This window comes from Periophthalmus magnuspinnatus, chromosome 15 (assembly GCF_009829125.3).
Source record: "Periophthalmus magnuspinnatus isolate fPerMag1 chromosome 15, fPerMag1.2.pri, whole genome shotgun sequence".
NCBI classification, from domain to species: domain Eukaryota; kingdom Metazoa; phylum Chordata; class Actinopteri; order Gobiiformes; family Gobiidae; genus Periophthalmus; species Periophthalmus magnuspinnatus.
Genome location: NC_047140.1, coordinates 20,381,100 through 20,405,867, shown reverse-complemented (window position 1 = coordinate 20,405,867; position 24,768 = coordinate 20,381,100). Strand labels below are relative to the sequence as shown.

The window sequence follows — 24,768 nt, the reverse complement described above, 5'->3', positions numbered from 1 at the left end:
AATTTCAGTCCTAAAAATGTCATTCTCTACTGAACAATGATAAAAGGCAGCTGTTAACTTGAAAACTACCACTTCATGACATCACAAGGTGGAACAGAGAATTTTGAGCTTTGGAGATGTAGACAAACTAATAATAAAAGGTTACTCAACATGTGTGAATGAAACAAAACACAACTCCAGGTATGTTTTTCATGAGTTAACAACACTCTAACATGACTTTAAGCTCACAAGAGTCAATTTTGCACAGTATAGAAGCTTTAAACTACTTTATGCTGCTGATACACTATCCCTAAGTCAGGATAAACCCAGTAAACATTTATCCAAATTAGCCATAAATTTGAAAAACATGAGTTGCAATAACCAAACAGCAAAATGAAACACAGTTTAGTAGTTGGTTGATAGCTATAAAAAAGGTAGTTATTCTGCAGTCTGTACAGCTCTAATTCTAACCGTACACTAGAAAATGAATAAAAAGTAGATTGAGTAATTATCATGACAGGCCTATTAATCAATGCCTCTTTAAAAAGTACAAACTATTCTTCCAAAGCCTGAACTCTACTGCAAAAAGCCTTCTTTTAGTGACAGAACCGGCTGTCTCTTAATTTAAAAAGATCCATTATATAGTTGCACTTAAAGATACCATTTGTAATTAAATTGGGTGACCTGGCCCTGTTGTATTCTAACTACCACTAGATGATATCACACAGGTGAGATTTGAGAAACAAAACAAAGGCCAGGTGAGGGGAGGGGTGTAACGTTTTGATCTGCCATCTACTTAAAAAATCAGTAATTTACTTTCACTTTTCTTAAATACAAATGGAAATTACAGATAGATAAGTAGTCTATATACATGTCATCGCTAACAACTAACTAATTTTTAAAGAAGACAGCAATCAAGACGCTATTTTTCAAAGTTAGACATGTTAAGGTTGGCTCCTAATTGTAGATTATGGAAAAGTGGTGCGGTAATGGTGCCTGTCATGTCACGCATGTATAAGTAATGTGCAATTACCATCAGTAAACATGATCAATATTTATACTGTGTTTGAGGCTATGCCAAACGGGACTCATTTTCACTCCTCACACGTACCACTGCTCCGCTGCTGTACAGAAAAGAACTTCACATTTATGAGGCAGAATATTCATCCCACCAGCTGCCATTGTCGAAACAGGAACAAGCCACCAGGCCACTATTCAAAGACTGTATCATCCAATTGTGTGTTTGTCTTAATTTGTTTTGTTTTCTTATTGTGAAAGTAAACCATAATTAAACCGAAAAGGCAACATTTGAAAAAACTAAAATAAGCTAACACAATTTTCTTGAATCAGAGTTTTGATTTAGCGGCGTCTCTAATAGGCGATAAGCTTCTTCTGAGAATTCAAACTTTACTGTGAATGGTTGTTGGAGGGTGATGATAATGATGGTGATGATGATGATGATGATGATGATGATGATGATGACGGCAATGATGATGGTTTTGTTTATTTATTTTGAGCATTGGTCTAGGGAAATTTTTCATACTTGTACAAGAAAGGGAAAAATATGCATGAATACAATATGAATGTATCAAATATACAGAATGTCATTGGAATAGTGTCTTTCCTTGAAAGGGAGAGGGATGAAGTGATACTTATTCCCATCCCTGTGTTATGGATGCAAAATACATTTCAAGTAGTTTCTTGTACATGTATTATAAAGTCACACAAATCTCATAATATTAATATTCATATCCAAGACAAAGGAGTTGCAACACTGGTTGATGATGATAATGAAATAAATACAGTATAGTAAGTGTATCGTAAGATACTGTGAAAATTAGGTTTTTTTTAAGCGTTTTCTTAAATGTCTGAATACTTGTGCATGGCTTGTGCTGCACAAAACATTATTGTTTCCCCAATACATGAGTTGGGCTGTGGAATATTGGACAAAATCATTCAATTTAAGTCTTTTAGATTGCAAAAATACAGAATTAGTGTGCTACAAAACTCCAGCTTCACCATGTGTAACAAAATGACTTAATATTGAGACTATTAAGGTCAAATGAACTTCCCTGTCCTGTAAATTGTTTCCACCTGCCAAGGGACTGAACATGGAAATGAACCATGTTGGCTATAATCTTGACATATTTACATTTAAGGTCCATTAATATGTGCTATTCCTTCATAAATAAATAAAGTAAGAATACAAATTGGTCAAATCCAAAGAGAGAAGTGGAAGGGAAAAAGTGTCTGGGTTTAAGCATAGAGCTGCATTGTACAGAGAAGAGCTGAATGACAATTTGGCAATACCACCAAAAACGTATTGCCATAGGAATCAGGTCACAAATCAATGTTTATCGTTGTATCTCCCAGCCCCATCTTGTATGTTGTATAAAAGTCACTACCTTGTCCTCCACAGAGGTCAATAAGCTAAGTGTGAAAGCCTGTTATGTTTCTGCAAAAGGAAACTCATCCCAGATCTATTGTACTGTCTCTGCACTCACTCAAATTAAATTGTTATTGACGTTTTTGTCCAAACTTTTTCTGAGACACAAAAAGATCAGATTTCCCAAATGTTACAAGAGAAATACAAACACAAGTCACAAGTTATATCATATATGGGAACAAGGCAACCACAAAACTTTCTCAGCAGTTCACTACCTTGAATATGTGCATTTAAAGTGAAAATTTAGAGCTTTTAAAGGGCCTGTACAAGATTTCAAACCATCAGGAATATGTTTTAGTTTTAACTTTTAGCCCCACCCACAGTGTCACTCCTTTGTGACACTGTGATATTACACTATGACACTGGGATAGTGTCAGGCAGTTGGTTTCCCATGCAACATTTTTTCTTAGTAGCAACTAGGGATGAAATGGTACTGGCAATATTGCATTGTAGCAGTCGCAAAATTGCCTTGATACTGTCACGGTCTCTTTTTGGTAGTAAATAGCATGTAATTGTGTACAAAATAATAGTTCTGAGTTTGTGTCAGTGGAAAAAAAACTAACACGATGCTGTTTGAGCCTATAGGATCGCACGCTGCACGCATTTCAGCCTTGTGCCAACAACAATACAGCGACACGCGGATGCCGGCATTTGCAACGAAGGAAGAATGGATAAAGAGGAAAGCTGAGCAGAGACCCTCCATGCCCCCGCTGCTTTTAAGTCCCAGATGCATTTTGGTTTTGCCAAGACCACAAGCGCTAAAGGAGAAAAGGAGACAAACAACAACATAGTAGTAGCTTTAGCTCTGCTGAGACACAGCGTATCCTCAGGAAATACAACCACCATGAGGACTCAGTTGGCAAAATGACACACCACACTTAAATAAATTCATCAAAAATAAATTCCAGTCCAGGCAAAAGATTTTAGAGCAACAGAGCTGTGCTACAACAGCACAAAGTACATAGCAGAACGCACCGCCAGTGATTCATGTATGCTTTCAGATATTGAAGAAAAGCACATCAACTTTACTGCACAGTTTTATAGGGTAGGCTGGGGAAATGTGTTTGTAGAGCACAACACAAAGTAGAGACTTATTCAAAGTGCTTTACACAACAACCAAGTGTTAAAACTATAAAACTGCAATGTAATTAGACATAGTTTAGTTTAATGTGGATGGTCTTTTCTACTACTTCACCAGGCTGTTCACACTGCAGTTGTTCTTAACATAAATTGGTATTTTGCACTTTAGAAGAGGCATCATTGACAAATTAAGACAAATTATGTTATTGTAAGCATAAGCTCAATATCACGAGCCCTTCTCTAAAAGAGTGTTCCCACAATAGTGCAATAAATATCATACCATGAGGTTCATACAAAAATAATATTGGACTGTGAGAGTTGGATATCGTTACATTCCTAGTAACAATGTGCCTGATGAAAAAAATTACCCCTGTGCTGTAGCTTCTGTATTCTGTATAGCTTATAAGCCGAGAAAATGCTGTAAAAAAGAACAGGCTGTATTTTACAGTCTCAATTTTTTTCTTATTTAGAAGCTTTTACCTTACAATGCATGATGTAAAGACCTTGAACAACCTTGAAGATCTTGACAAGAATACAATAAAATCTGACACAGGCCTTTTATATTTTACTATGAAAATAAGTAATTCATCTTGAAGTCAACCAGTACCATGAAAGTTACTAACATATTTCTCTTTTTAAGAACATATGAGCCAATTCAACTGAGTTTTGCTTGCATCAATATTTTAGTGGAGTGTATAAGTAAGTACACCCTTGAGAAAAAACAAAGAAAGAGCTTTTTAAGAAGACAAAGGTAATGTCTGGGACTGCTCCTCTTTAAATGATGTTGTTGCAAATATAGCATATAACAGAAAGCAAAGGGGTAAAGCTCATAGAAAACTGCTTGTGCCCCCTGAGGTGAAGCTAATAGTGCATGGACTCACCTGTGGGCAGATCGACATGCTGTAGCTCGTTTCGCACCAGGCCCATGTTGTTCGGGGCAGAAGTGGCAAAGGACAGGAAACTGGTCAGGCTCACCCACTCGATACCTCTGTGGGTACAAATACAAAACAACTATTAGTCAGGCTTGATAGAACTGAAGGAAGGCATACTTGTGCTCTGTGGATGAAGGAATAAAAAAGACAACAGGGTGGAAACAGAGGTAATTGGGTTCAGTCTGTACCAACAATACAAAACAGATCAGTTGGTAAAGTGTTTGTCCACTGATCCGAAGGTTGGCGGTTTGATTCTAGCTGGATTTAGTGTCCTTGGGCAAGACACCTAACCCAACTTGCCTCCAGTATCTGCGTACACTGATGTATGAATGTGCGTGTCAATGGGTGAGTGGTTCCTTGATGTAAAGTACTTTGACTTTGAGAGCCTTGAAGGTGGAAAAGCACTATATAAAAATGACCATTGAAACAGGAACGTCTCATTATCAAATTTTTGTCAGAAATGTATTGTGAGATTGAGATTATTCATAATTATTGTCACCATCACCAAACAAGAGTGTAAATCCTGAATTCAGTGTCATTCACATATTAGACTACTATTCCTCTAGTATTTGACCAGTTTTATGAAATCAGACTTGTGAATGATAATGTAATGTTTTTTAGTTCTTAAGTTTATAGTTTAAACTAATAAAATAAGAAAAAAAATACTGACATTCACATTTTCAAATAAGCCAATGTGAAGGAAATGTCTAATACAATCATGTATCAATTATCTTGTTTTGTGGGGCTGTGACTTGTCTGATGGTACAGACTGAAGTCTTCTGAGATAACTCCTGTTGTGAGATCAAACCCAGAGATCAGTCCTACAACTTTTTTGTCCAGTTGACAGATTTTACTATGGACAGACCTGGGCGACTGAGGGATTACACAGACATCAAACCCAAAACATTGAAATTGAATACAAAATTTTAAAAGTTCCTATTTTACCCATTTTGGCCTAGATACTTTTCCATTTTTACAGTAAATTCATCCTAAGTAGCCGTATAATCCCCATCATTGGTCTTATCTGAATCCTAAAGCCTAAATTCTAAAATCCCAGGTTTATGAGATATGGCGGGTTCAGCTAAAGGAGCACAAACCCCGCTCTGACGAGATTGGCAATAGCCGTATGATTAATTAGGCGATTTCTCCGCTAAATGTAAATGAGATGCTAAGAAGTCTTCTCTTCTGCCATTGGCTGTGCAGGGGCCAGGGAGTTCATTCCCATAAAACACATTTCAGAATGATTCTGCTTTCGACAATTGGATGTGGATTCATTGTTGATTACCGCATTGTTTTGCTTTGGTGGGGAGACAGTCATTCTTTACAGCTGTGATATTTGAAGCCTGGATTTGGAAATGTGGAAAAAGGAAGAACGATAATACAGCAAGAAAATACATGGTCTATACATTGCTTAAAGATGCACTATGGAACCTTGCTTGTATATGTCCTGGCTTCATATTTTCTACATAGAGATGTTTTGTTTTTCCTGGAGAGTTCCACTGTATGACATTACACTCACAGTCGCAGTTTTATATAGAACATTTCCACCTTCAAATCACTCAAAGCTCTTTACGTCACAGAACCACACACACACACATTAATTCACCAATGTACACAGACACTAGGGCAAGGGTGAGTTATGTGTCTTGCCCAAGGACACAATAACAGCATTCATCTTTGGGAGCTGGAATTGCACCGCCAACCTGTGGATTGGTGGATCTAACTGCTTTACCAATGATGTTAATGTCGCCCCCATCCTTCTTCCAGGTGTTTAATAACAAGAACACACTGAAAAAAAAGGCTCCACAGACTCCACAGATCTGACCTGTAACTTGACCTAGTGGCATCCCCTACTTGTCTCCAGGGAAATACAAAGCTTACTGTGAAACTTTCCAGGCAAATTAATAACATCTGCATAGAGAAAAGAAAAGTTCCACAGTGCACTTTAAAGTTTTTGCAACTAATGCAGTTTGCTCTGATCAATTCTCTATCACGTTAATTACTTGAGTGTGATGCTTAATCCTTATTTATTGCTAATGTTATTGTGCTGTGTGTATATGACCAGTTGTTTTATTGTAGAGGCTTGAGGGCTGCTGTTTCGGCATTTTCATTTTGGTTTCATTTAGCGTGGTCCATAGACTTTAATTAGACAATAGATCACAACAAGTAACTATAGGAGGTGGAGGTGCACCTTCCAACTCATTTGCTCTAATTAGAATACAGTGTTTTGGCATTTTTATTATTCTGATGGTGTCTTAGTCAACCAAAATGTCTATTAGTTGACAAATCATTTTATTTAGATTGTAAAGATTTATATAGGACAACAGCAGAGAGGAGAAGCTAATAAGTTAGCTGAAGAATTGGTATTTTTTGGTATTTATATATATAAAAAGATAAAGCTCATGATTCACAAGTTTTGTTCTAGTACTTGTTTCTGTTTCTTTCTGCATAAATAGTTCTTTTGCATGAACTCCTGTGCAGCTGTAGTCTTGTGAGTGCAGATTGGGTCAGATATATGGAGATACTTATTAGCCTTGAGATCTTTTGGCACACGCACTTTTTAACCAACTAATCGATGGGCAGAAAACCACATAATGCCAATGAGTTGTATTTATATTATACTTTAAAATGACCTAAGGTGTATGAATATATGTCTGTCTGCATGTATGGAAACGCTCTAGTTCTGATGCATTATATTCTCGTTGTTGTACGTCTTGTTAAATGGACAAAACAAACATTGACATGTTTTTCATAGAACAAAGTAAAATTAATATCCACACACTGTATATAGGACAAGAAATCAATAGTTATTTGCTTGTGCACAGTCTGATCGCAGGTGGAGCCAATGGTTCACATAGAATGTTGTCACGGTGAATGTTCAGCCCTAATGGAGATGAATTAAGTAAAAGCAAGCATCATTAATCCAATTAGTGACATTTCTATTAGGTAAATTAATCTATATATGTTGTTACTACAAAAAGCAAAGCCAGAAATCACACTACAGGCATTTGGGCTATGTAGAGTGTGAGAATATGTTGATGTGAGTAAACAATTCATCATCGATACTTAAATGTCATAATAGTGGTTTGTTGTGATGGATTGATTTCCACGCATGGTCAGGCAGCTCATTTACAGAAGAGGAATAATGATATGGAGGTAGAGTGGAAGATATAGTGAGTATATGATCTATAAATAAAATTATTAAAAAACACAGCTAAAAGAGCTGATTAAAAATAAAATGTGTAGCTCTTCCAAAAAAGGGTATAATGTGATTTCTGCCCTTTTGTGGTAAATTACCTGTATATGCTCCATTCACGTGTTCTGCGATACTTGATCATCAACCAAGTCAACCATTAAAGTCAACCAAGTCCAAAATATTGCAAAAAAGGGGATATTCTATGTATATTTGTATTATATTTTTAAAGTGATAATAACTTTCTGGAGGTGTAAAGTCAACTGCATAATTCCATGGAAGTAAAAAGTTAAAACCATACAAAGCATTCTCAAGCCTGTTCAAAGTAAGGGCACAAGTTTTTTTTTAGCTTTTCCAGTGCAATAAAAACAACTATAATGAATAAACATGCTTTTATTTTAATCTATTTTGTGCAAAAAAAATGTACATACTGTGGCTTTAAAGCACAAGTGACAGGTTTTCATGTTTTTTTTCTTCTAATTATCACTTGGTTTGGTGAGATAGACACCATAGATGTGATAGTCTACATGTTATTTTTTTATAAGACTTGTTCTAACCACACATGTCAAGCTAAAAGGCTTTGAAAGATGTGATTTGGAATTTTGACGCTTCATTAAAATCAAAGACAGACTAATTAGTTAAGAATGAATTTCCCTTTTCAATTCCTTCACAATTTGTTAAAATATTTCTCAATATGCAGGATACGTAGGGTACAATAGACTCACCAACTCAACTATAGCTGCATTTGTGTACAACCTAAAAACTTGCACATCTTATAAAATGACACAGTTAGTTATGTTAGAATTTAATCAATGCCTCAACCCATTTTGCTGTGAGGCTAATCACTCAAACATTACGGGAAACGATTTTCTTTCAGGAACCTGCACTGACTCTGCACTGTAATCATGTGAGTGCCAATTGCCTATGCAGACACTAATGAGGCTGAAAATAATCAACAATAATCAATGTGCCCTCTGTGACGGCGAGGTTCATTCTCCTGTCATTTCACTGTGAGCGAGTTCTACTGAAGACGACAGCCTGTTTACTACACGCAGCCAGGAAGACATCGCCACAATTACAGCGCTACGTGTTTGGCTCAAATTAATCATGAAAGAACAATATTTAGTTTGCTGTTGAAAAATGACTCCAGTCGAAGAAATATATTTTTAATGTGTCAGTGTGTTTTTAATGGAGGAAGGTACGGACCTAAAATAATGTGTTTGATCATTAAAATGTCAAAGTAATGAAAAACTGCCTTTTCATAAGTAATTAAAATATCATTCATGTAACTTAAATGATCCAAAACAAACAGTCAAACGTTTTCAGCCAAAGGGAACATATAACGGAGCGGTCGAGAGCGAAAAAGAGAAAGAGAGGGACTCTAATGACTTAAAAAACACTACACCTGTTTTAATGAAGTTGTGGCATAACAGGTGTCCCAAAATGCATTTAACACTACACACAAGCTTACTCCCAGATGTGAAACAGATGGCTGGGCTCCACACACACACGCATTGCACCTTGAGACGTTTCTGGAGCGTACCATCAGATCAAAAACTCCTATGATTAACCAACCGTGGCCAAAAATATTCGTGGTAATTGAAAAAACGGTTAATCTTGACATCCCTAGGCTCACCGGCGCTCTCTAGTCTTCTTCTGTCAAATCAAAGCCGGCACACTTTAAGACAGCAGTAACGTAGTCATCTAGTGGTTATATGTGAGAATATAACAAGGGTTTTAAAGCTACCATTTGTAATTTGTCATCGAATCAGCAGCTTGATGATGAATGCAGTCATATTTTTTGGTTTGCGTAATGTAGGCAACCATAATGTCTTGTCAAAGTTATGTTTTTAGTCTACTCCAGAGTGTCATAGTGATGAAAACCTAGCACCTTAGCCATATCCATTAACAATTCCTAACACAAATATATATCTTTTGAATGGGAAAAGTAATCAAAACGTCATGTACAAACAAGAAGCTGAAACCCATGAATATATTTCCCATATCACCGGAGTTGTAGGATGGATGAGTTTAATTATCCATAAGGGTATTCTAACAAAACATATCCTTAATGAATCAAAAATACATGCATACTGAACATATTACATCAACACCTCCTAAAAGCATTGTACCATTTTTCACCTCTTACCTGACTTCACATGAGTGCACACTGAGTTCCTTGTGGAGCAGCCCACTGGTGAGGTTATAGACCAGGACAGAGCCATTACTCGTCCCTGCAACACAGACAAAGTGCAGCCTGTGAGAAATATGACATGGAAGAAAGGAAGGAAAAGGTCATCGTTACTTATCTCTGCACAATCTCTCCTCTTTCCACCCCTCCTCTCTGCAACCCTGAGTCCCCCCCCCCATCACATAGCTGCTGATATGTGGATACAGGCAGTACATCAGAGTCCTGTCACTCAGCTCACCGCCCCAGAGAGCTCCTGGTACATTTTAATCAGCCTCCGGGACCCTCTCTTCCATCTGTCTAAATACCAGCGATGACATTTTATACAGGTGGGAACAAGGTCCACTGAGATTTTTGTGAAACACTCAAAACAACAGAAAAGAAAATCCAAAATAATTGCACAGATGTGACAGTTCGGTTGAGTGTATCTTACCACTAGAGTGAATTAAGAACATTTTTTTTATTCTAGATTTCAATATTGCGTTTCCGTTCTGTATCCCATCTGATCCACTTAATTTGCAGAGCACATTTCATAAACACACTGTTTCCAAGAGAGAGCAACAATATTAATAACAAAAGAAATAAAATACAAAACAAAACTGCATCCTTAAAATCCTAAAAACACTTGCTTTTAAAATGTTTTGTGTGTTACAAATAAGAAGAGCAGTGCAATCTGGCAAAGTGGTGCTCCCAGATCACTCAATAGTCTTCCGTAAATTGTTGAAATAATGAGGAGATATTTCAAAGGATTAATTAATTAAATTACGAATAAAGAACCTTGAGTGTAGAAGAGAATATATATATATGCGTGTTGATACATATGCGCTGAAAAGATTTAAACAAGTAAGCGCTCAAACCTGCAAAACGTTCCAATAACTCTTTTGACACTTTAATTGGATGCAATGCTCACAAAGAAATGCAACCCTCAATGAAAGATTTTACACACCTGCTATAAGTAGAAGTGGAACCACATAGACTAGTATACACCATAGACTGTAAATATAAATGGACATATAGGAAGTGATCATGGGTGAGTTTCCAGCTCCGTCGACTCAGTGGAGCTGGAGCCCAATTCACTTGACATTAGAAAACTGTTGCCCCTCTCTCCGTAAATGCTGCTGTCAGGCTTGTGATTTTGGCCTTAAAATGTTCATATTGACCTGCTCTACATGATCTTGGTATTTTTATTTCACTATTGTGTCTTTAACTTAAGATATGAACATTAATGAGAGACAAATCAGACCTTCTTTCCCTGAGGTCGTCCCGCTATTTATACAGTCTATGGTCTACGGAACCTACCTGTAAGACTGAGGGATTACACAGATATAAGGCCACATGGTAATATAAAAGAAAAGTACTATGATTTAACGTTGAAAATCAGTGCGTTTTTTTAAATCATCATGGTATCTGAATCAGTAATGACTATCGAGTGTATTCCTTCATATCGAAATCTAGTTAGAAATTTTAGCCACACAACAACACTAGTCTATTGTGTTGCTCTACTGACGTTTTATATTTGAACTTAATGGTGAGCTAATATAGTTCCATTATCTTCTTTAGAGACTGCAAATGAATATATCCCACTTATTTCTACCAACGTCTCCGACCTTGGTGTGAAGCCTGAAGTACATCCGGACACGTCTGGTTCTCTAATTACCCCGAGTGTGATGAGATTGAATACACCACGTATGTTCCCTCAGCTCTGGTCGGCCCGGAGACAGCCCCATGCTGGCCCAACATCTGGAGGTGTCGATAGGCAATCCTGCACAGTGAGAACCAATAGCCCCACATAAGGGGAACAGCTGGAGGGATCAGGCAAACAGGAAGTAGGTAGGTGGAAATAAACATTCAACACATAATTTATACAGTGTTTTTTCCGTCATCTACCCACGGCCATAAAAATAAACTATGACTTTATGGTGGTAAATAGCAGCTCAGCTAATGTATGTGGCTTCAAGTTTAAGTTTAGGGATGAGAACTGGATGGCTAGCAACAATGTAATAATAAAAATAAGAGGTAGTCGTCAAGTTGTTTATAATTTGAGCCACCTTCAAAGCAAGAAACATGAAGTATGTGCACAAGCAAGGTCAATCTATACTGCAAAATGGCTTGAAAGAACAATGGCTGTAGACTGTTAAATCATGGCCTGTATCGCTGCCATGGTAACCAGATAATAATGCCCATTTATACCAGTGAGGTTCATCTGGTCTTTCGTTGATTTATTTTAATAGATTCTTTAAACCAGCTGACCCACATCACAGCGACATCACCGCTCTGAGGAAGACCAGACTGTCAGGTAAACAAACTAAACCTTCATCTGGAAAAAAAAGATTGTTAAATAATGCCCCTTTAACTGAACAAAGCTAAACCTGGTCTACTTCTTTATAAAGTTGCTCTACTTTCTTTTTTGAGAATCACAATTTCGAGTTGCAATATTTCTCTAAAATGTCAGCATCAAACAGCAGTAGAAAAATCTTAACTTGCTGCTCGTTGTTTTTAGTGTCTGACCTCAAATGTAAAGGCGTCCGAATAGAGGCTTTTGATGTGATTTTGATGCTGCGGTCTGAACGTCCTGATGTAATAAAGCTCAATTGTTATGTGGCTGCATCTTATTAAAAAGACAGTTTCTCATTTCATACTGAAAAAGGTAGCTCTTCTGAAGCATTTTTTTTTTAAATTAAAATTCTTGCAATAATCCATTTAATTTGAAAACTGTGGTTTGATGTCTGTCTTTTGTCTTTCCTCTGCTCCACTGGGGAAATCTGAGGAAGAGGAGTTTATGTATCTCAAACTAAACGGGTTTGTGTGGAATCTGAGTATAATTGATATTTCCTTTGACAGACCACTGGAGAGAAGAATGAGTCCATCAAATAAGCATTTGGTTTCCAGGCTGTCTGCCCTTGGCGCTGTGTTTCCTTTATGATTCAAATGATTGCCTTGTATAGTTTAAGCAAAACATGAAATGCTCTATATTTAAACTGAGAGGGTGTTTCATGCAACTCAAATGAATAAAGAAATCAGTTATACATGAAAAATGAACGTTTCAAAAGGAGCTGCACTGCTCTGTACAGGCTCCAAATATTTCCTGAATGTGTCTCCCTACGTTTTACCCTCATTTCATATCATGGACCTACAGGGTTGTACAATTAATGACATTTTAATTGAGATTACAATCATCTCTAATTGTCAATGATTTGCCTACGACTTTTTAATCAAGAGGTCTACAGCCGATCCTCTGCCAGTAAAAGCGTGTGGTTTGGAGCAGAGTTCACACTTTGGAGGAATTTGACTATTTTCTGTTTCAAGTACCAGCTATTAAAAAGTCAGTCTTGTGTTCAGGAAATGAATATTGAAAGCCATTTTGTTTTAATAAGACAAAATACAACTGAATTTAAAATCGTGATTGATCAATGGGCTTTTTGAATTTTTTTTGTAATCTCACCCAGGTCTACTCTGTCCTGTCAAAAAAAGGCTGCGGGTTGGAAAAATCTTGCTTCACAGGCTACCACAAAGCTAACCCCGTGAAAACTTTGTACCCAACTCAACAAACTCACCAATAGAGTAACAAAGTAATGTTACGATCTTAAGTGGCTCCACAAACTTTTCCTTGCACTGTTCAATATCAACTTTACTTACAGCTGTGAACAAAGCGGCACCTTATTCACGCCTTTCCTTTTGCATTTGTTTTATCTTTTACTGAAAGACAAGCGGTGAAAAAAGGCTTTCGGCTTTGTGTAATGGAGCTGTCAGGAGTGCAGCAGATTACAGGGTTTCGGACAGGAGAGTAGACACCGGTGCTTGTGGGTACTGAGGTTGGCTGCACACCCTCAATTAGGATTCGTTTGGAGAAATGGGCCCAAAAGAGCGGCGTGCTGGAGGAAGTGGAGTGAGAGACGGAGGAAACAAAGAGTGAATCATGTCCGCCTGTAGTGAAGCTCTCTGAGTGGCAGTTTCAACCCTGGCTGCAGTTACAATCAGCAGTCGTCTTATCTGTAGCACACAGTAGAAAAGTGGAAAAGCAAGTTCACCTTCACAGACAGGGGTTGATTTGGTTTCTTCACTGTGCAAACTTGTAAAACGCAGAAAGAGTGTGTAAGTGTGTGTGTGTGTGTGTGTGTGTGTGTGGGGGGGTGTGTGTGTGTGTGTGTGTGTGTGTGGTCCTTTAGACAAAATAGAGCTGTTACAATCAATGTATAGGGGGATGAGGGTATGCATTTTTTCAATACTGTGTCCAATACCTTGCAACTACACAAACTTTAAGGTAGGGCTGAAGGATTTAGGTATTTTCTGAGATTAGATTTGCAATTGATGTTTTAAGTATGATTCTGTTTAAAGTTCATATTTTAAACGTGTCCAGAATAATTTACAAAAAGACTGAAATACAAACTGACAGACTAATACAAGATTAACATTTCAAAACATGTTTGTAGGGGTCAAAACTACCACTTTATGAAGAATAAGATATTTTGTTGTTTGTGGAGGTATTTATGGTATACAGAAATTTGCAGCCTTTGTGATTTGCTAATTCCATTCAAATTGGGATTTTGAATTGATTGCGATAAATCTTGCAGCCTTATTTAAGGATGCACAAATCAATATTGCAATTGGGATTCTGCCCTAATCCAGATGAATTTACTGGTTTACTTGATCAAGAACCCGTCCTGCAGGAAATGGCTTCAGGGATAAGACAATCACTTAAGGAAATAACATTCTATATAGGCCCAAAGGTCAATTTATACATAGCTACTTAAAACAAAAAAGTAAAATGTATGCATCTTCATAAAACACATAAAAACAAACTTGCTTTTGCCACAATCTGGGTTCGAAGACTAATACTCCTCAAGTGGAAAGATAAACAACCCCCAACCTTTAGAGTGTGGCTTGCTGACCTTATACGCCATCTAACGTTAGAGAAAATCTGAGGCCCATAAGTTTTTCAGCACTTGGCAACCTGTTTTGAGTAAGATCAAAGATGTTGATCCCTCGCTTATCTCACAGGGGTAGAAGTACTATTATAGTGGGTAATATTATTTGTATATATATATATTATTATGGTGCAACAGCGTGGGTTTGGTCTGTGGTTTGGGTGTAAAGGCAAATATTGTACTGTGTTTGAATTTGTATATTTAACAGAATGCTCAATTACAAAAAACACTGGAAAAAAATAAAATAATAAATAACAATTGCATAAAATGTCTGCATCAATTTGTATTGTTGAAAGCTAATATTGGTAACAGAGCTGAAAAAGGTGTGAATCTCAAGATAATGTAGATTTCCAAGTTTTATCTTTCATCCAAGTTGAATCATAACATGTCTAGACCACGATTAAAGGAGTACAAATTTGGATGCAAACCCAGCAAGATGAACTATATCAAAAAAGCTATCAAGATTTTAAAAAAGCTATCAACATCTAAAAAAAAAAGTCATTTTAAAAACCCCGGTAGGAGCAGTTTCAAAAGCTTCAAATGTATGTTGCAGCAGGAAGAGCCTTTGAATGCAGGTAGCACTTATGAATGCACAACAAAATGTATTTCAAGTTCTGTACTATGTGTTTTTCTTGTCAGACTTACATTCCAATGAAACTTGTTCCAGAATATAATTAGCACCTGTGGCATCTGCCTCCAACATTCATTTATCCAAATGGATACCCACAAGAAATATTTGCTCCCCCATTACCAATGTTGGGCAAGATCCTTCAAAAAAGTAATTACAGTAATAGTTACCCGTTACTTCTCCCCCAAAGTAATTACGTTACTGTATGATGAAAGTAACTAATTATCAGATAAAGTAACTATTTAGTTCCAATTTAAAATATGACATATGTGTCTCTCCGGCTGTAGTCATCTGTTCGTTCTCCCATCACAAAGTCAACAGAATACAAAGTATATCCATAAACTCCCTCTGCATATTTCCTCATGTGTGCTGAAAACAGTGAGTATTTGACCGTGTGACGGCGCTAAACCAATGAAATGCAGGAGAGTTTTTACAGCTACCTAACCCTGCTTCTGATTGACCTTTACACTCAATCTCTTTGTTTTGCCAATCACTGTCTCTAATCCCTCGTCTCGCTCTTGTTTACTTCCCAAAACAGTGGAAAAACTTTGCAGCTCCTCTGAATGAAACGAGAGAGTGCATCCTGATTTGTCACAGCTGCTGAGACTCCCAGTAAAATAACAAGCCCATTACACTAAAAGTAACTATAATGGCAAAGGAAAGAGTCCTCAGTTAGATTACTCATTACTGGTAAAAATAATGCTGTTACTAACGTCATTATATTTAAATGGCTTTACTATGCTAGCAACCAAATACGCAAATATGCATGCAACCATGTTATCTAGTCCTGTACGTTGTGTAAGTGAGACAACCTGTCCTTTCATCTCCTTCATTGAGACTATACACTAAAAAAAAGATGACACATTTAGGAAAGAGAGAGGGAGAAAGAAGTAGAGACTGAGAGATAGAGAGAGGGATAGCAAGAGAGAGAGAGAGAGAGAGAGAGAGAGAGGAGGGCGGTGTAAACTGACTGAGGTGTGTCCTGCCAAGCACTAACTCACTGGGGACGCACTGATGAGCTGTATTCTCTGGCCCATAGTAAAATACAAGAGGCGACAGATGCCAGCGGCCCCACAGCACCTGCCACACAGCACAAACCTGCATCATTACAGAAACCACTGACAACTCGCATCACACCATGAAGGAGCGTGTCAACGACAAGGCAGGACCAGTGCCCCTGTTCAAGAGAGCAGTTACTGAAGCTGTTTGGCAATGCATCTAATTTCTATAATGCAGTGATTTAAGTGATAATACTATTTGTGCTACTGTAACAAATTAGCTATAAATGAAATATGCTGTAGCCAGTGTTTTTCATCAAAATTGCATTACTCAGTGGCTTCACTCTTAATCCCAACAATAGTACAGTTGAATTAACTTTTCCTGTAGAGTTTTAGAATGATCTTGAACTGTATCAGAAGTATAAGACCACATAGATTACTACATGGAGTCCATGGACCGCCATGGAACCTACCAACTAAGGGATTACACATGGTAATATATAAAAAAAACCTACCGGTACTAAGATTTAACATTGAAAATAACTGTGATTAAGAGTGATTTTTAAAATTATAATTGTTGTATTTGAATTGGTATTGCCTATCAAAATCTATTCCTTGGTATAAAAATCGAGTTTGGGCAGTAGTGTATCACAATACAAAAATTTCAAATCAAAGAAAATATTCTCAGTTCCATCTACAATCAGGCAGTAAAGACATTTGATAAAAAAAAACAAAAAACAAACCTTTATTATCACCACTGTAATACCCTAAAATATAAAATGTTCAGTTTCAACAATTTCATTTTGCATTCAAATCTAAGAAACTTATTCAAAATTATTAATAATGCAGCTCCACCTCCACTGAAAAAAAATATTAAACTTTGTTCTGAACAAACTACCCGATCCATTCGATTCTCTGTGAACCCAAATTACATTGTTCCAAAAAGATCCTTGACCTTTGCTCAGACAGCCTTTTCTTTTGAAATCATCAGACAGTGGAATCAGCTTCCAGACACTGAAATTGTCTGTAGATCTGAATAACTTTACTAGAAATTTGAAAAAGTACATTTTAGATAATCAAATGTGTCCACATTAGTCTAGTTAATCTGTACTGTTCCGTATTCACTGTAAAAACCTGCACATTCTGATTTTTATATTGGTATGGACTGTATAAACATCATGTATTGGACATGGGGAGATTTTAATGTTAAGGATGAACTGATAGTCTTATAATGTATCTGTAATGAAATGTGTATTTTAATGTGTGTTTACCTCCCGGGGGAGTGCAGGTGGAAAGTAGCAGTAGCTAAATGTGGTACAAATCATCTTTTCTTTTGTAAGATTAATGAGTTTGTACATGGTCCCTGACAAATAAAGAAAGAAACAAATTGTTTTATATAGTAAATTAGTGCCTATGTTATATGAGAGTAAATGCTCAAATACAAGGAAATGGCTCTCATGACCTTCCTATAATGATAATCCAATTGGTACTACTAGGAAATTGTCTGTTAATGAAATGCTACACTCTGGATGGTATTTCGTATTAAAAACCAAACGCCCTAGTTCTCTCTCATCACCTTTCAAACATGGTCTAGTGGTAATCCCCAGTGCCATTATCCAATACCCAAATCCACTATTCACAACCTTGCTAGGAGGAAGTGCAACAAAAGAGTTTGGTTCAGCAGCTGGAGACTGTTTAACTGCTTCTCTGGTAGATTACTATGGGGACTTGACGAATCATGTGCATTGAAAACTGATCCGGCCTTGTTCCAGTTTGCACTTCCAGTACGCCAGAGGGGGCCAGATGAGCAAAGTCTACCCCTGACCATCTGTGTGTGATGGGCTGCAGTCCCATTCACGTCGCTCCAGAATTTAGGCTCTGATTGGGAGAAACAAATTACAGTTCTGTGTCCAGAGAGTGCTGCTGAAAGGGCTCAGATTGGAGAGGAGGCTTTTTTAGTCCTTTTAGCTCCACCAAAAACACATCTCACAAATGTGTAAATACCAGACAGACCAGCAATAGTCCATTTGATTCAGAAGGAGGGGATGCAGTTTGTTTTTTGTATTTCAGAGAGTTCTCGTATCTACAACCATAGTAATTTGAATCATTTAAACAGCTGAATAATGCATAAACTTCCACTAAGATAAAAGTACAGCAAAGCAACTGAAATGATAGTGGACCTAAACAATAGATTTCCTGGTTTTCCACTTTGGGCTATGATTTTAATTCATTCGCATCTATTCATTTAGACTGAGTAGGTTTACAGTAAAGTACCTTTTCGAGGTAACTAAAGATATTGGTTTCTTTTGATGTGGATGGGAGATGTAGATGAGTCTGTGTTTCAGTACTGAACTGAATTAAAGGAACTGTATGTGGCCTGTGCTCTTAAGTTTTAAAAACAGTATTATAATCACTAGTAGAGATGGGACTTTTGGCTCTTTTAGGGATGGATCGGTTCTTTTCAAAGAGCCGTTCAAAAGACTGGCTCTTTTACTTTGTATTTATATGACAGAAGCCAATGTGAGAACTCATTTTAACAACAAAATAATCACTGAGAGACAACCAAGGCTCAGGTGCATTTAAAATGGTTCAAACTAAGAGTGAGAGTGTGTTTATCCTTTGAATTTATGAATAATTTACATGAAACACTGCACTACAATAATAATAATAATTTAAAAATCTAACTGTCATTATGATGCCAATTTTTTTTTTGTGTTCACAAAGCTCTCACTTGTGTTTCCTGATTTGCCTCTGTGCTGATTGTTGTGATGATTCAGGGTTAATCAGTATAAAAATGCATAAAAATTAGAAAAAAAAAGGAAACGATTTGGTTCTTTTAAAAAATGAGATCCAGTTCCAGCCGTTCACATTAAGGAAGCATTCAAAAGAGCCAAAAAGTTGTTCAATGCAGCTGCACAAAATGATTTATGTTAAACCACTGATGTCCCATCGTGAGGACATGACACACCTTTCTGTAAAAACAACGCCTCTCAATGAAACCGTTGTGGTTTGGAGGTGAGCCTATTTATCTGTGTGTCTGTGGCGCAAAGGGGGGCTTGTGTCTTTGAGCTATGATTAATTTATGTGGGCCATGTCAGGGGACTAAGTGTAGCCCATTTTTCAGCTTGACAACTAAACTCCGGGTTTTCTGCATGGGGGGGAGAGGGCAGCCTTGCAAAAGCATCAAATGGATGTTCATGCAAGATAGTGTTGAGTTCACTCTTAATTTGCCATTCAAATAGACATGCTACCAAATTTATGCATCATTACTGTGGCTCCCAAAAAGCACTGTGTTGCTCTAAAACAAATAAATCCAAAGTTTCTCTTCCTCTCTCCCCCAGCGGCTGTCTTGGGGGAGTAATAAAGCCAGATTATTTTTTCACTTCAAGTCTATCTCTGTCGAATAAGTTCTCACCGACTGCACAGCCAAATCCAATGACCCGCTTTTCTGGCACTTTGTGTTTTCAAACTTTCAACCGAACTTTGTGATTACATGCAATTTAAACGTCTGAAACATAGAATGGGTAAACACATTTAGAAGAGTATCTACATTGCTGAAGTAAACATTGTCTAAGTTATGAGCTGTCACAATGGAAAATGTGTTAATTCAAAATAAACGAGAGTTTAACTGGACATTATATATGTTGAAGATTAAAGGTGCACTATGGAACTTTTCTGGTTTGGGGTTCAGCACCTGCTTGTCACTGGGGATGTTATGCTGGTATTACATGTTTCAATGGCATATAATTCCAGCATTTTATATTGCTCAAATAAACCTTATAAGCAGTGAGTGGTGACACTTCTCCATAGATCTGACCCACAAATTGGCGGTGGCGGAAATCCCCATCAAGTGTGGAGAGTCAACAAGTTTAAATGATTTCTAACTACATAACAAACATAAGTTAGCAGAGAAAGAGGTCAATGGGCCTCATATTGCCCTTTGACCTCATCTATTTATAGAGACTGGAGATTATCGGCAATTTCAAAATAGTGAAAGTTAAAATGTGCTATAGTTCAGAATAGATCTAAATGGCATACTTACTTAAAATTGAGCTTAATGGGTTACCAGTATCCTTTGAACAAATAAAATAATTACAGTAAATACATATAAATTATAGTAAATTATAGTACATTATAGTAATTATAGTAAATTAGAGTAAATAAATGTACATTTTGAAAAACAGAAAAATAAAAATAAGAGTGTGTTGTGTAAGCTGTCTAACTCACTGGCTTATGGACCACTGTCTGGCCTTTCGCAATTTGAGCTAATTATGTTGCAGTTTGCTGTAAAAACCTGCCTCACTAAGTACTAATCTTCCCCTAAGGTCATCTTTTGGTTACCCACCAAATGTTTCAAACTAAAAGTAAAGGTGCCATACTTTGCCCTCCCCAGAACTTACTGGACTTTATTTTGTGTGCCATTTCATAAATCAAATGGACAAGTGTCTTTCCCCCCAACACCCAAATGTGTCGTCTGGAGAGACTGTTGAGGTGACTAATGACCAGAAAGGAGGACATTTTGACAATAAAAACACATAGATAGGACATTGCAGAGGAGGAAAACCACAATACAAAATGGTACTGGGCCTTGACATTTGTGTCCCAGCAGTCTAGACAATATTGAGTGGGAAAAAAATGGATGTCACTCCTTAGATTTCAAATTTGTGTCCTTAAAATGAAAATGTTATGAATCTAGTTTGCAAAATTGTATCCTGATCAAGGAGGACAAAACCTCTAAATTATAGGGATCTGATATGAAATTTTTGAGCTGACATCAAGACAATACAAACAAAAACAAACAAAACAAATAACTTGTAAACATGAAAAACATGTGCAGGTGTGATTATAAATGTTTATCACCAGATTATTAAAGTGCAAAAGTTAATCTTGTATTAAAAGTTCCCATATCAAAGTTCAACAAGCAAGATATATTCAGTCAATCTATCAAGTAGTCCTTTATAAAGACATTTTATACAGTGTTGTTCTCCTCTAATAGACAGCGATGGCCAACCTACTTTTTCATAGAGTACAGTGAAGAGTTTTAAATTCATCACCTGTTACGAAATGAAGGTCTGAGTGAGAGTGTATCTCACGGTTTTAAAGCAGAGGCTGAAGTCTACACGCATATTATACCTCCATAATCCAGGTCGCTTGAACTATTTCTTTTCTATAATTCAAAAGGATACAAGATTTCTATAATAAAAAGATCATCTTGATTTTAAACTGTTATATAATTCTGAGATATGTATTTTAAAGGATACATTTTTGTCAAGCCAAAACCCCAGATATATATAGGTGGTGGCTCTTTCGATCAATGTACCGTTTATAAAGATTTGTTATCATCCCGATAACGGCTGCCAAGCGCATTGTTCAATAATGTCAGTTGACTCTATTCATTTTTATATAGATGTGCTGGACTGATACAGCAACAGCATTGCACAATGAGGTGAATCTTTCTTTTGGTTAGTGTTTTGGCAGAAAAATACAAAATTACTAAACTAGCTCTAAGGTCCTCCCACATAGGGCTAAGAAATATGCAAGTGCCATTTTGTTTTAAAGTAATAGTACTTTTTACGCAGTACAAAAGGAATATGGGTGGGGCAGAAATGTTTTGGGAAACTAATTAATACTTTCTGGCTTAAGTAATTCTTTTCTTAATTAAACACAATGTTAGCACAAAACGTTGTCATATTCGATTACATCCAAATGGTTCATATCCGAGTTTGCGGTCCACCAAGTTACTTACCAACAGCCAGTAATGGCTGGTAGTGACTGATGTTTTTGGTAGTTAGTGGGGGGCACATGCGGAGGGCGAATGGAGGCAGAGGGAGTCCAGAGAGTAGACCGGTCAACAGGAACTTCAGCTGGACCTCATGTTGGTTTGAAGAAGGAGGAGGGGTCTCTCCAGCTATCAGGGTCTGACCTGAAAAATAAGACATTATTAATTCACTATTTGGAATTTTGTATGATTGCCCCCACCTGCTCTAGAAGTCACAATACAATAAAATGAAATAGACTGACACCTTCTACACTGTACTCCTGTCTCCTATTCTGTTTTTCCTATAGTGTGACATATTGTCACACTATTTGTATAGAAGAAGTCCTACACAAAGTAATACAAAATTCTTTACAGAATAAGCAAGACATTAAATACAGAATACAGACAAATGAAAACATAAATACTCATCATAAAATGAACATTAAAAGAGAAGAGTGCAGAATAAAAACCTTTCAGTCATATGCACAGCTAAACAGAACTGTTTTGAGCCTGGATTTAAACATTGTCAAAGTGGAGGTCTATCTCATATCTTCAGGAAGACTGTTCAGATTTTAGCTGCATAAAATTGAAACACTGACTCTTCATGTTTAGTCCTGATTCTGGGCACCAGAGTGTGAGATGGTTCATATGGCACTAACATGTCGCAGATGTACTTTGGTGTTAGGTCATGAAGGGACTTGTACACAAGCAGAGCTGCTTTAAAATCTATTCTCTGAGCCAAAGGAAGTCAATGCAGAGACCTGAGCACAGGACTTAAGTGCTTGCATTTTCTAGTTTTAGGACCCGAGCAGCAGCTTCCTGGATGTACTGCAGCTGTCTTAACGCTCGTTTGGAGAGGCCAGTGAACAGGACATTACAGTAGTCTATCCCACTGGAGACAAATGCATGGATAAGTCTCTTTAAGTCTGGTTTAGACTGTATACCTTAGGTAAAAACTACAGATGTTATTGATTTGATGTGACAGTTAAAGTTCAAGTCTGAGTCCATTATTACCTCTAGATTTCTAGCCTGATTTCAAACTGACTCAGACTGGAGGTGACTGCTAACATTTTCTGTGGGCCAAAGATGATGACTTCAGTCTTGTCTGAGTTTAGCTCGAGAAAGTTGTTCTACATCCACACACTGATCTGTGATGCAGTGGCAGAGTGAATCCCCTGGTCCATATTCACCTGCTGCCAATGAGACATAGATCTGACTGTCATCTGCGTAGTTGTGGTAGGACACATTATTGCTAGTAATGTCTAATCAGTTGGCATCAAGTCTTGGGTCTCCAATCACAATGAAATCAACTTAAATTTTTGTATTTTTAAAGAAAACATTTACTCCACTTAGAACTTATTTATATTTTGGATTTGCCTTCTATAGGGACAGTAGTTAATCTGGTTGAGAAGTTTGCCCAATATTAAGATATCAGTTATGGTCATAAATTTATGCCATTAACCAACTTTTAATAGAAACACTTTAGTTTTTACTCGTCAGTTTTAAGTCATTAAACTTTATATACTGAAAACTCAAGTTAATTAGAAGCTATTGCAATTTGTGGCTGTATGAAAATAGAACCATTTGCTTTACTCCATTAAACTGAACGGCACTTCTCAAAGTTTAATTGAATATTATGGGATTTTCTGTTTCAATAATTCGACTTGAATCTACAGATTTTGAGCCATTTTCAGAACCATATGCTAGCAGGTGTTAATTCTACCAAACCTATATTAACACAAGCTATTTGACCTAGCTGAATGTTAAACTGAGGACGTTTCATGCTTAATTGCCTGGTCATGTCCTTTTGATCATCATCGCTTAAGTGTAACTTAAAGTTTAATTCGAGTCAGAAAATCCATTTCATCCCTCATCATGTTTTATCATCTGTTTAAAATGCATGAAAGCTCCGGGGATAATGACACAGGATAATGATGAAACTCCAAACAAACAACATAAAGATAAGACAAGGAAAGTCACTGGGTCATGCTATGGTTTCAACGAGCTTCTTTATTTAGTATTTGTAAGTAGAGGCAAAGTAATAAAGTTTTTAATTAAAGGTCTCATTCACTGCCAAAATTCATACACTCAGAATATTGCACCCTATTGCTCTCACCATAATTAAACATATATTGAGGTGGGATGTAAAACTCAAGTGGCTAATATGGAATAACATTCATCTACTAACCCAAAAGCTGATTTTGATTCTTGTTCCCATTTGCTGTTGTGTCCTTAGTCGAGACACTTTCACAATTTTTGAGAGAATTAACATAGGTGATCATTGACGATTAGAAAAAATGAAACCCAATCGATTAAAATATGTTTAATTGCACAGCCCTATTTGCTTTTCTCACACCACCCTCCTGTCATCCATTCTTTCGCTATATTCTTTCTTCTACTTGGCCACTTGGCAAATGCTTAACCACAGATATTTAAATATTTCCTTGTAACTCTTTGAAAGATTTTATAGTCCCCAAATTTGCACAAGATAGGTTAGAAATTAAATCACCCAGTATGCAATTTCTCTTGGTTCTTTAAAGAGAGTAAAAAGCATCAAAAAGTCGATTTTGCATAATACCCTCTTGTTCCCTCATCAAAAATTTAAAAACTGAAGTGATTTTAGACATCATCCACGCATGTT

The 24,768-nt window shown here is 36.9% G+C and overlaps 1 protein-coding gene across 1 annotated transcript in view; it reads right to left on the bottom strand.

Annotated features, from left to right (window-relative positions):
- wdr11 (WD repeat domain 11) overlaps window positions 1-24,768 on the bottom strand; it is a 145,447-nt gene that overhangs the window by 39,308 nt on the left and 81,371 nt on the right. The window contains exons 11-13 of the mRNA XM_033979631.2: window positions 22,116-22,292; window positions 9,780-9,864; window positions 4,387-4,493 (exon numbers count right to left, since the gene is read on the bottom strand). Coding sequence (XP_033835522.1) covers window positions 4,387-4,493; window positions 9,780-9,864; window positions 22,116-22,292 — 369 coding nt within the window. The remainder of the gene's footprint in view (window positions 1-4,386; window positions 4,494-9,779; window positions 9,865-22,115; window positions 22,293-24,768) is intronic.